Source organism: Lactuca serriola, chromosome 5 (assembly GCF_051521515.1).
Source record: "Lactuca serriola cultivar US96UC23 chromosome 5, Lser_US96UC23_V15, whole genome shotgun sequence".
Taxonomy (NCBI): Eukaryota; Viridiplantae; Streptophyta; class Magnoliopsida; order Asterales; family Asteraceae; genus Lactuca; species Lactuca serriola.
In genome coordinates, this window is record NC_136412.1 from 267,195,922 (window position 1) to 267,206,977 (window position 11,056).

The 11,056-nt window shown below is 32.4% G+C and overlaps 1 protein-coding gene across 4 annotated transcripts; it reads right to left on the reverse strand.

Moving 5' to 3' along the window:
• Positions 1–2,896: 2,896 nt before the first annotated feature.
• On the reverse strand, positions 2,897–5,744 carry ZAP1 (zinc-dependent activator protein-1). Of its 4 annotated transcripts, XM_079002371.1 has the most exons (6): positions 5,492–5,744; positions 4,089–4,800; positions 3,773–3,914; positions 3,527–3,673; positions 3,150–3,427; positions 2,897–2,984 (listed from the first exon to the last, which is right to left on the reverse strand). In XM_079002371.1, the coding sequence occupies exons 2-5, from the start codon at positions 4,726–4,728 to the stop codon at positions 3,199–3,201; spliced, it is 1,158 nt and encodes a 385-aa protein (XP_078858497.1). In that variant the 5' UTR covers positions 4,729–4,800; positions 5,492–5,744; the 3' UTR covers positions 2,897–2,984; positions 3,150–3,198. The 4 variants fall into 4 exon arrangements, with proteins under 4 accessions (XP_078858497.1, XP_078858499.1, XP_078858498.1 ...); XM_079002373.1 differs by having other exon boundaries at positions 2,897–3,427; positions 3,773–3,890; XM_079002372.1 differs by having other exon boundaries at positions 2,897–3,427; positions 3,773–3,902.
• Positions 5,745–11,056: the final 5,312 nt, after the last annotated feature.

An 11,056-nucleotide genomic window follows, 5' to 3' on the forward strand; every position in this document is an offset into this window, starting at 1 on the left:
AGGTGTTTAGAGATGTGGAAGTTCATCCTAGTTCGCGACAATATTAATGTTAAGATGATCAGGTAAGTTACACTAACTTGTTTATTATGTTAGAAATGTGTGTAATGCTTTCCAGACGAAGCCCTTCGGAGAACCTGGGCAACGAACAAAACATAGTTAGTACCAACGGTATGTGTTAGGAACGAATGTGATATATGAATGTTATGTGAAAGTATGTATTATGTAAAGATATATGATTGATATAATTGGTGAGTATTATGTATGATCATTAGAAGTTTTTGAATGCCCGTTGTTTATTAATCTTTTTCGAAACCCTTTAGGTAGAGAAATGAAAGAACTCGATATGACTGCAAACGACATTCGCATTCTTAAGAATATTTGGTTATATTATCATTAAACATTTGTGATTATGAAACATGAGATTGAAAGTTCTGCATTTTTGTTTATGAAACATTTTTAGTAAATTCTGATATTACGTTTTGAAGATTTTAATGAAATACTATCCTGAATGTTTTATTTACAAATTGTTTTTTATATTGTTTTTTTTAAATAGGACGCTAAGAATTTATATAACATTTCACAAAAAAAGGTAATAAATTAATTCAAAAAAAACTTTTAAAATGGTCTTGGAAAATATTTATGATGATTATTGTTGTTAAACAAAATTACTGAAATCTAATTAACAACTATACAATAAGCAATCACTATCATCTTCTTATAAATACTCATTTATAATAATATTTGTTTATAACCCATGGAAACCACAGTTATAAAATAAATTAAATTTTGATAGTAAAAATTCAAAAATAAATCTTCAATTATTTTAAATAAATCTAAGAGATATACCAAATTTTTAAAATTATTATAACTTCAAATTTAACATATAATTAGAAAAAATAAATTTGAATTTTGAAGTGTTACCTAATATATGTCTTTGACATGTGGCATGATATTAATATGGAATTGTATTATTAAAACTATTTTTTTCCTCCCTAATAAATGAAAATAATTGTGCACATGTCACTCTTTCATTAAATTGGACACATGTCATTTTTTGGTATTTTTGAATAAATGTTTTTTTCCATTCGTTATTTTCTCATTTTTTTTTATCTTTTTTCTTAATTAACACGTCATATTTATATCTTAATTAATAATTGACTTAATTGAAAATAGACATTAAATTACAATATTACTACTCATATATTATTTGATAAGTTTCCTTTTAAATTAAAATTTTAAATTTTAAATTTCAAATTTAAATAAATTTTTGTTTAAACCTTGATATTTATTTTTGTATAACATATGAGTTTGACAACTAGTATTAGAATATATGGATATCGATTTTTTCAATATTATTTTTTTTAATATTAGTAAAAATATATTACATATTTTGTTTATAAATAGAACTCCACGTTATTTTTGTATGATACATTTGAACAATATACGTTTGAATGTATTATCATGTTCACATGTAACGAATATCAGAATTTACTAAAGTTCATTAATAAGAATAGAAACAAAAGTTCATTAATAAGAAATGTAAAATACTTCAAAAATTATATTTATCTTTAGTTATTTAAAATATTGATTATCTATCAACATAAGATCAAAAAATAAAATATAAAAATATATTAATTAAATATGATAAAAAATAAAATAAAAATGCAAAAAGTATCATCAATTAATGTTTAACTAAACCAGTGAGACCATTTTTAATAATTATGGTGCATACACAACAAAATCGTTAGGTATAGACTATAGAGAGATGTTAATGAGATAATTTGGAATAGAATCAAATTCATCCAATGCCAACGAGCCTAAGGTTTTGGTGAAGTAATTAAACGATAAACCGCCCGCCTATGATGTATAGAGATGGCCCCTAGTATGGAGGTTATATAGATCGTAGCTCTTGAAAATAGTGGCCCATTGATAGAACATAGAAGATGAGATTGAGCCCCACCTAGAAACTATATAGATACATGACTTTAAACCAAATCCAATAATGACATCATGAGATATAAAGACAAACTAATAAACCACCACCAATCCACCATAGACATCCAAGTGTTCTTGGTTGATTTCATAAGTTGAGACTTGAGAGCAATGGGAGGGTGTCATCGAGCTTGTAGTGTCCAAACATTTAGGGGTATTTGGATTGTGAATTGTCTTTGTTTAATTCAACTCTGTCAAAGAATTTGGAATGTTTAATCTTTTTGACTATTAGGATTTTGAATCAAAGTGGAATTTGTTTTCTTGATAAATTTTTGTTTGGTTTGTAAATCATTTTGAAATGTATATATACACTTTAGGTGCTGTTTGTAGTGGAAATGGTTAAATATCTTTTGTCTTTTTCCAAGTTTGCGGAAGAAGACGTGCACTTGCGAAACGTCTACCCGCCAGAAGGGAAAAGTGCTCAAAAAATACTTTTGTAGAAAAACAAACGAGGCCTAAGAGTGTAGAATTCAATAAATCATCAGAACACATTCTCCCAAACAAGAACACCAAACCACTTGTAAAAGAACGATCTTCTACAATGGTATTCCAAGTTACATATGGATATTCTTCAATGGCCCAAGAAAATCCAACATACCAATAAACTTAAAAACCATACTTTATTTTACTTGATTACTCTCCATATATGCTGACAATAAATTATGATAGAGTTTCTCACGGGGGAACAAATTTTATTACTAAAGTTTTTGGATACTTTATCGATGTAATGAAATTGAGAGATTACATTCCCTTTTGTTCTCAAGAATATTTACCAACTTCATTTTTGCTATGTGCCAAAAATCAGTTTGTCATCAAAACATATAATAAAATAGTTATATTATACTTATTTGATTCAATTCTTAACCAAACAATGGATTTCAATTTCAAATCCTTCAATCCGATGTCGTCATAAAGTTAAAAGAAATTAATTATTTAAATATAAGAAGTGGTTCATAATATCTATAGCTCATCCAAATCATCCGATCTTTAATCTGCCAATCATAACAATTTTTTTATGAGTAAAAATAAAATATAACAACACTATGTGACTCGACTACCATGGAGAAGACCTAAGGGTAGAATTCAATAATAATAATAATAATAATATATTTAAAATAGACAAGCGTGGAGCAAAACCAACACACTAAACTTCTTACTTTGGGAATAAGCATCAAGCAACACTACAATGGTAGGTTAGAGGCTGACTCAGTTAGCACCAGATTCCACCGGTTGAGGCCTTGACCCGTCATTGGAATCAGCATTTCCGGTTCCCGTCCCGATTCCAGAGATGTTTGGAGTCACATTCCGACCACCAGCCGGGAGATCATGATCATGCCGCCCCTCGTAAGTTGTAATCACCACCTTTTCATCATGGGCTGCCCTCTCCACATGCTTCTTTGCTGGACAACCAGCACTTGAACACCGATAATAGCTCCTGCATTAATTAAATTATTATTAGTAGATAAGATATAAAATATTAAAAAAAAACAAATAAAGTTAAAAAACTTTTTTAATAATGTAATTGTATTGTTACCTTGGATTGACATTTCCTTTGACTAATTTCTGACCATATTTGCGCCACCGATAACCATCGTTTACAATATCAACTGCACTTGTTGTGTGAACAACTACTCGAGGCTCACAGTTTGTCTTTGTTGAAATCCCTTCATTCTCTCTCTTCCTGAAAAAACATATATAACAAAACTGGATAGTTAAATAATTTTATTTTTATTTTTTAAAAAGTATTAAGTAGTGTAGTGTAGTGCGTTCATTAACTTACTGTCTCTTGGATTCTGATGAAATGTCATTATTACCCTCGCTTCGGGAAACTGCCAATTCTTGGGAATTATCAGGTACTGGAACCAGTTGAAGCTGATTGGTCTCGGGTTCATGAGATGCTGCAGGATGGACTGATGAATGGTCTTCACATAACATTTTATTATTTAGTAAACAAATAAAAACTAGGGTTATTTCCAAAAAAGCCCTTACTTTTTTTTTTTTTTTTTGATTGAATAGAGAGTGATGTTTCCAAAAAAATGGGTCAAAAGATAAGGGCTTTCTTGGAATTAAGACATAAAACTTTATATAGTGAATACCTTCAGATGTGACTAGAGAAAGGTCATCAGATGCTTTTGATTGAATAGGCAAAACAAATGCTGAGCCTTTAACAAGAGTATTTATAGGCTTAGGATGTTCATGTTTCCATAAATAATTTATTTCTGTGATATGCCCATCATGTGAATGTTCCACTTGTTTTCTTGCAGGGCAATTACCAAATGTACATTTGTAATAGCTTCGAACAAATGTATTCCCTTTTACAAGTTTTTGACCATATTTTCTCCAATTATACCCATCCCCTGTAGGTTTCTCAGGTAGTTTTGAGAAAGTGATACCTTGGTCAGACTGTGGTGTAGGGGTAAGATTGTCAATGTTGCGTCTCAGAGGTAATTTATCCAGCCCTTTTTCTGGCCTTATTGCCACAATATAATTTTCTTGATCAGCTTCTGATATAGATCCAGGAGGTGGAGGAGTTTGCTGTGATGTGTTAGAGGAGGCTTTTTTGGGTGTTACAGGTGGTTCTTGATTGGAATTTGAGACATGGGTCCCACTATCAGAACTTGGGCTTTGATGCATGTCATGTATAGGCTCTGGGTTCCTTTCTTGATTAGAGAGTGATGGCTGTTCTTTAGATTCAGGGACAACTGTCAGCTGTAGATTGTTGGATGTGTTGTCCATTATGGTAATTTCACTTCCATCTTGGTTGCATTGTGATTCAGTTTGTTGGTTATCTTCACTTGGCTCTTGAAACTATCGAAAAAAAATAACTAGTTGGTTATTTGAACTTGAGATTAGGTATAAATATCTATCTAAAAACACAAAAGGACTACCATAATCAGATAAAAAGAGATGTTTACTGTTTACCAATCTAGAAATCATAATTCACTTTCCAAAAAGGTCCATGCTTTCTTCTAGATGAACCATATCCCTTATTTATAGCATGATTACAAGAAACAACTTTGAAAACTGCAGCTCGTGAAAAGTAATTTTGATAATAACACAAAGACATATCAACGAAATCAATGACTCTGAAAGGAAGCCTGGCACCATAACCATACTGACCGATCAACCGATTAAAAGATCAGATTTTCAAGCCAACAATAATCCCAAAAATCCAGACGACTGGACTAGGTTGAACAACGTAACCCCGATGTAAAGTATCAGTAAAGACTTAAACCCTAAACACGAGTATAAAATTCTACTCGTTAATCCAATTCAAAACCTAGTTTATTTTTCTCTACCAGAATCGGCGAAAGTCGAAAATTACAAACTAGATATGAAACCCGAGGAGGTCAAACCTTTTAAAAGTCAACAACATCAAACTGAATCATGGACTTACAGAGTTTTAACTGAATTACTAGTCTATCAGGGCTAAAATCAAAACAAAGCAAAAAAAAATAACTAAAACAGCAAAATCCTAACCAAAACCCTAAAAAGATACCTTTTTGGTTGAATTCAGCGTGTCAGCGTGAAAATCGGAGCCGTCGATCACACCGGAGCTACAAATCGTTGCCGTCGAGCTTGGTGAAAGCGTTGGTGAGTGAATTGTTGAGTAGAATCGAGCAAACTAGTTTAGGAAAAAGGGAAAAGCGATGGATCGAAGGGAGAAGGGAGAAAGGAAGTGTTTGTATGTGGTGGAGTGTAGGGAAGAATCTGATGTGTTTGGTTGGTAGTTGGATAAGTTACATCAACTTCCCCTATACTTCTTTGATTAATACAACTTGTCCCTCATTTATTTAACACATCTAAACAAAGTTTTCGCCGGCGCCAAATGAAAGTTGTACTTGTACCCTTTAAACACTAAAACATCAAGAAAAAAAATTGATGTCTCTTTGTTAATATGTTATTGGTAATTTGATGGGAAAATAATTTAGGAGGTTAACTACCTTTTATCCGTATCTACATATTGGCAACGTCTTCTTTTTTGTACATAATAAAGCAACTAACTTGTTTTAATTGTTTAAATTACACCAATGTTACCGGTTAATACATGTTTTAACCGGTAACTCAAAGGGAAAATGACTTAGGAGAGTAACTACCTCTTATCCGTGTTCACATGTTGGCAACTTCTTATTTTTTGTACATAAGAAAGCAACATATTTTTTTTAACTGTGTAACATCCCAAAAATAATGACCAAAAATTTCGTTTTTAATTTAATACTAAAACCATTAATTTAATACTCCGACATCGGGTCCCGCCCGACATCAGGCCCTACCTGGCATCGAGCCTCACTCGGTATACATGTCTGTCTCTCTTAGGCCCCGCCTGTCTCCGGGTCCCGCCCACTAAACACATACAATCATATAACATGCTAACACATAAAGAAACATACTTTATTATATCCATGTCCTAAAAAACATACTCTGCTAATAATGAGATACGAAACATCGTCCGTACTCAGCTAGTGATGAGATATGGGACCTCGTCCACACTCACCTCCTTACCAGGCACATACAAGTATCACACAGACAACAAGTATAATCTAACATGTAAACATTCCTCGGGCACCCGCCCGACATCGAACCTTGGTCTGGAAAAACATACTAGCATACAATGCCTAGGGCTAACCCCCGAGTCTTCCTACTCATAGACTACATGGGCTGACATTGTGGCCTTAGACCCATTCACACAGTGAGGAGACTCACCTTGCACTGCTGAAGCCATGCCTGGAACTAGTTGAGTACGGACGAAGTTCCGTATCTCATTATTAGCAGAGTATGTTTCTTAGGACAGGGATACGGTAGAGTATGTTTATTTATGTGTTAGCATGTTATATGATTGCATGTGTTTAGTGGGCGGGGCCTAAGAGAGACAGATCTGTATACCGAGCGGGGCTCGATGCCAGACGGGGCCTGATGTCGGGCGGGGCCCGATGCCGGAGTATTAAATTAATGATTTGACAATTATTGTTTTAGTATTAAATTAAAAACGAAATTTTTGTTCATGATTTTTGGGATGTTACACAGTTAAAACAAGTTAGTTGCTTTCTTATGTACAAAAAATAAGAAGTTGCCAATATGTGAACACGGATAAGAGGTAGTTACCCTCCTAAGTCATTTTTCCTTTGAGTTACCGGTTAAAACAGGTATTAACCGGTAATATTGGTGTAATTTAAACAGTTAAAACAAGTTAGTTGCTTTATTATGTACAAAAAAGAAGAAGTTGTCAATATGTGAACACGGATAAGAGGTAGTTACCTTCCTAAGTCATTTTCCTTAATTTGATGGATGAGAAATTAAATTGCTTCTTATTTTTTATGTCTACAAATGTTCCTACCCAATAAAATTAGTGTCATCTTTTCATATTTTTTTTAACTAACTCATTAAGGATATATTAGGAATATATCAAATAAAATTAAATTGAATGGTGATTTGTCATAATTTTAGTGGGTAGGAATAATTTTAGGCATAAAATGTAGGAAGGTAATTTAAGTTCTCTTGATGGATATTTTCAAAAAGTGAAATCAAATATCCTTTTTTTTATTCATGCTATCTTACTACACATAAATAACATTTGTCATATTTAATAAAATTAATAAAATTTTATTACATTTGTCATCATCTAAAATTAAAAGGAGGATGGATAGAAAGAATAAATACAAAGATATTTAATTTCTCTTTCGAAAAATAATAAGAAAAAATGCTTCCAAAAATCAATATAAATATCTAAATAGAAACAATCTTTGCGGCCATCACCGACGAAATTCATGGTGGTCTCCAAAAAAAATGTCAAAACGAACTTGTTTTCGCATATTTTGACTACGAAAATCCCGCCTGCAAAATTTTTTATTTTTTTCCACTTTGAACTTTCATAACTCTTTCATATGAAGTCTCTTTGAGTTGGGGGTTTCTTCATTGTGTTCTTTATAATATGGCTAACCATGGACATGTCACACTCCAAATTTGGAGATCGGGAAGTCAAACTTTTTTAAGTCCAAAGCTACTCGGTGAAAATATAAAAATGACTCAACTTTGTGAAGGATCTTATATGCTCAAGAATCATATTAAAGTGATATTGTTAATTAACATATGATAGTAATGGGTCACATTAACAACTTGATATGATTGATTATTTATTAGAAATTGATTTTAATAAATATTCAATAAACTCTTATAATTAAATTGGAAATTATTTATTTATAGGAAATAAGAAATTTTCATTATCAAGTAACATTACATAATTCATAAGGTATGAATTATTAAGTCATGTACAACATTTTGGACTAGATAAATTCTTTTGTATTTTACCAAAAAGTTAAAGTTTATATTTTATAAATTTGGATTATAAAATATAAAACTCATGATTTCTTTTTATATCTTAAAGGCCAAAAATAGATGGATGGACAAGAAATCTAGGAAACAACCTGCTTGTATTAATTTATTCACAAAGCCATGTTTTTACTTTTATAGACTTTTGTTGCTAGAGACATGGTGTCTTTAAGCACAAGACACAATAGGTAAAGACCTTACTTTAAGTTGAAGAAATTACTAGCTTTTGGCTCTTGTTTTTTCCTAGTAAAAAACGTGAGATGCATGGGGATATGCATTTCTCTCATTTCGTTCATTTTGTGAATATATTGCTTGCATCTTATACTCTCTTGAAGTTCATATCGGTTATGATCTTCAAGCTCAATAGATTAAGAGTTTTCTGACAAGACTAGCATCTTAAATGAAGTTGACAACTTGTTTGTGTCTCAAAAGTTCTACATTCTTCATTAACTTCCAAGCCTCTCAAGAGGATCCAAAGAACTACAAAGGTTGTTGTTTGTTCTTCTTCTTCTTTGGTTGTGTTTGTTATCTTTCTAAACTCTACAAGAAGATCCTTGGTGGGTTATAAACTTTTTTTATGGTATTCAAATCATTAAGTCTTCCGTTGCTAAATATTGTGTTTTTGAAACTAGTTGTTGAATAAAAACCCAACAATTGGTATTAGAACCACCTTGCAAGTTTGGTTATATTTTTTGAATTTTGGAAATCTTAGTTTTTTGAAAAAATGGATAACTTGGTTCTGTATAAAAACAAGTCCATGCATATTTTCTATGACAACTTATAATTGTTATTTCATATGACAAAAGTTTTCATGCATCTTTTGTCATTTTAAACTTGTCTTAGAAAAACAAATGTTGTTTTATGAGTATGTTGATATGTATGATGTGCATAAACTAGCCAAGAACCATTTTGTTTGTTGTGTTGGTTGTTTTTAAAAATAGTTGTAATAATTTATTTATTCGTATGGTATGTAATAAATTAAATAGATTAGTTTTGTTGGTTTATTTTTGTAAGTAATAGATTAGTATACATTAAAGTCCCAATATTTTCATCGATTTGACAAAAATTCCTAAACTTTATTTTTTTGACAGTAAAGTCCTAACTACCGACATTTTTTTACACGTTTACCCTTTTTTCGGTTAGCTGGTAATTAGCACTCTATTGTTAAAAAATAAAGTTTAGGACATTCTTGTCAAATCGTGAATTGGGACTTTACTGTCAAAAAAATAAAGTTTGTGACATTTTATTCAAATCGTTGAAAATATTGGGACTTTAATGTATATATCCCTTTTTTGGTTACAAATTTAATGTTATAATAGTCTTTCAGCATAAGAGTTATTGAAACTTGGTTTGGACAGCTAGATCATATTGAAATTCTTAACGTTTACTTCTTGTTAAATAGCTTTTTTTAATCTCAAGAAACCAATATTGAAAAAATGGAGATAATCAATAAAAAAATAAAGAACCAGGGTTGTGTTGGCCTTTTGCAGTCCTAAAAATGGAGAACTAAGAAACCGGAAAAAAAAACTACCCTTCTTATCCCTTCTCACATTCACACCCTTTTAACTAGACGTGTGTTATTTGTGTTTATACAATATGTCCCCACTTATCGGTTCAACATTTGGCGGTGAACCAAAAAGAAAGTTTTACAAGTCTTCACACCCTCTCTCGCTCTTTCTTTTGCATTTGTTTCCCCTGGTCATGATTGTATTAGGGTAAAGATGATGATGGTAAGAAAAACATTGGTGCTTCGACGAAAATCACAATTAAAAGTTCTTAGGTTACGGAAATACACTAAAGTCTGAATATTTTTAATTAGGGATGAGCAAAAGGACCGAACCGGCCGGAACCGGCCCGAACTGAACCGGACCGGGGAACCGGCTTCGGCCAAAATCAAGAACCGAACCGGCCCGGCGGTTCTACCGGTTCCCGGTTTCTACCGGTTCTTGTCGTGTCTTCAAATGTTGGAACCGCTCCTTGAAAAATAGCATCATACGGTTCCGGTTTTTGCCGGTTCTACCGGTTCCGGTTAAATCGGTTCCGGTTCCTACCGGTTCCCGGTTCCAAAAATCCACAAAAATAACGTCCCGGTCCCGGCCCGACCGGTTCCATCGGGTTCCGGTTCCGGTGCCGGTTCCGGTTCCGGTACCGGTTCCGGCCGGTTCCCCGGTCTATATGCTCATCCCTATTTTTAATGATTTGACACGAAAGTCCTAAACTTATTTGACAAGAAAGTCATAAACTTTATTTTTTTTACAGTAAAGTCCTAATTATCGACTAACCGAAAAAATGGGTAAATGTGTCAAAAGTTGTCGGTAGTTAGGACTTTACAATCAAAAAAATAAAGTTTTGGACTTTCTTGTCAAATCGATGAAAATATTGGGACTTTATTGTATATATCCCTAGATTAGTTGTTAGAAATAATTTATTTGTATAAAAATGTAACAAGAAATGAAGTTGGAGCCATTTTTTGGAGACCAAGGTGCAACTTTCGCAAGTATAAGGTGTGCAAGATTTTCAGTAATAGTTTCCAAACTGTCGCTAAATCTTGTTGTTGTTGTTGGAAGATTTCTCAAAGGGCTATTGAGCATTTGAGACAATTTCTGCAGCGCTTTCTGAAATTGTTGCATATTGCTTTAAAGAAGTTTTTCCAATCTTTTGCAAGCAAGGTGTTTTCTCAAGTGGGAGATTCTATAACATTACAAGAAGATTTTTGGTCCCTTAAATGTCCCTTTAG

What these genes read in the sequence shown, in the direction of transcription:
- ZAP1 (XM_079002371.1), bottom strand. Translation starts at nt 4,728, where the DNA reads ATGGACAACACATCCAACAATCTACAGCTGACAGTTGTCCCTGAATCT. An exon ending in TTCTCTAGTCACATCTGAAG is followed by an intron (nt 3,915 to 4,088) that starts GTATTCACTATA and finishes TGTTATGTGAAG; the next exon opens with ACCATTCATCAGTCCATCCT. An exon ending in TCATCAGAATCCAAGAGACA is followed by an intron (nt 3,674 to 3,772) that starts GTAAGTTAATGA and finishes ATGTTTTTTCAG; the next exon opens with GAAGAGAGAGAATGAAGGGA.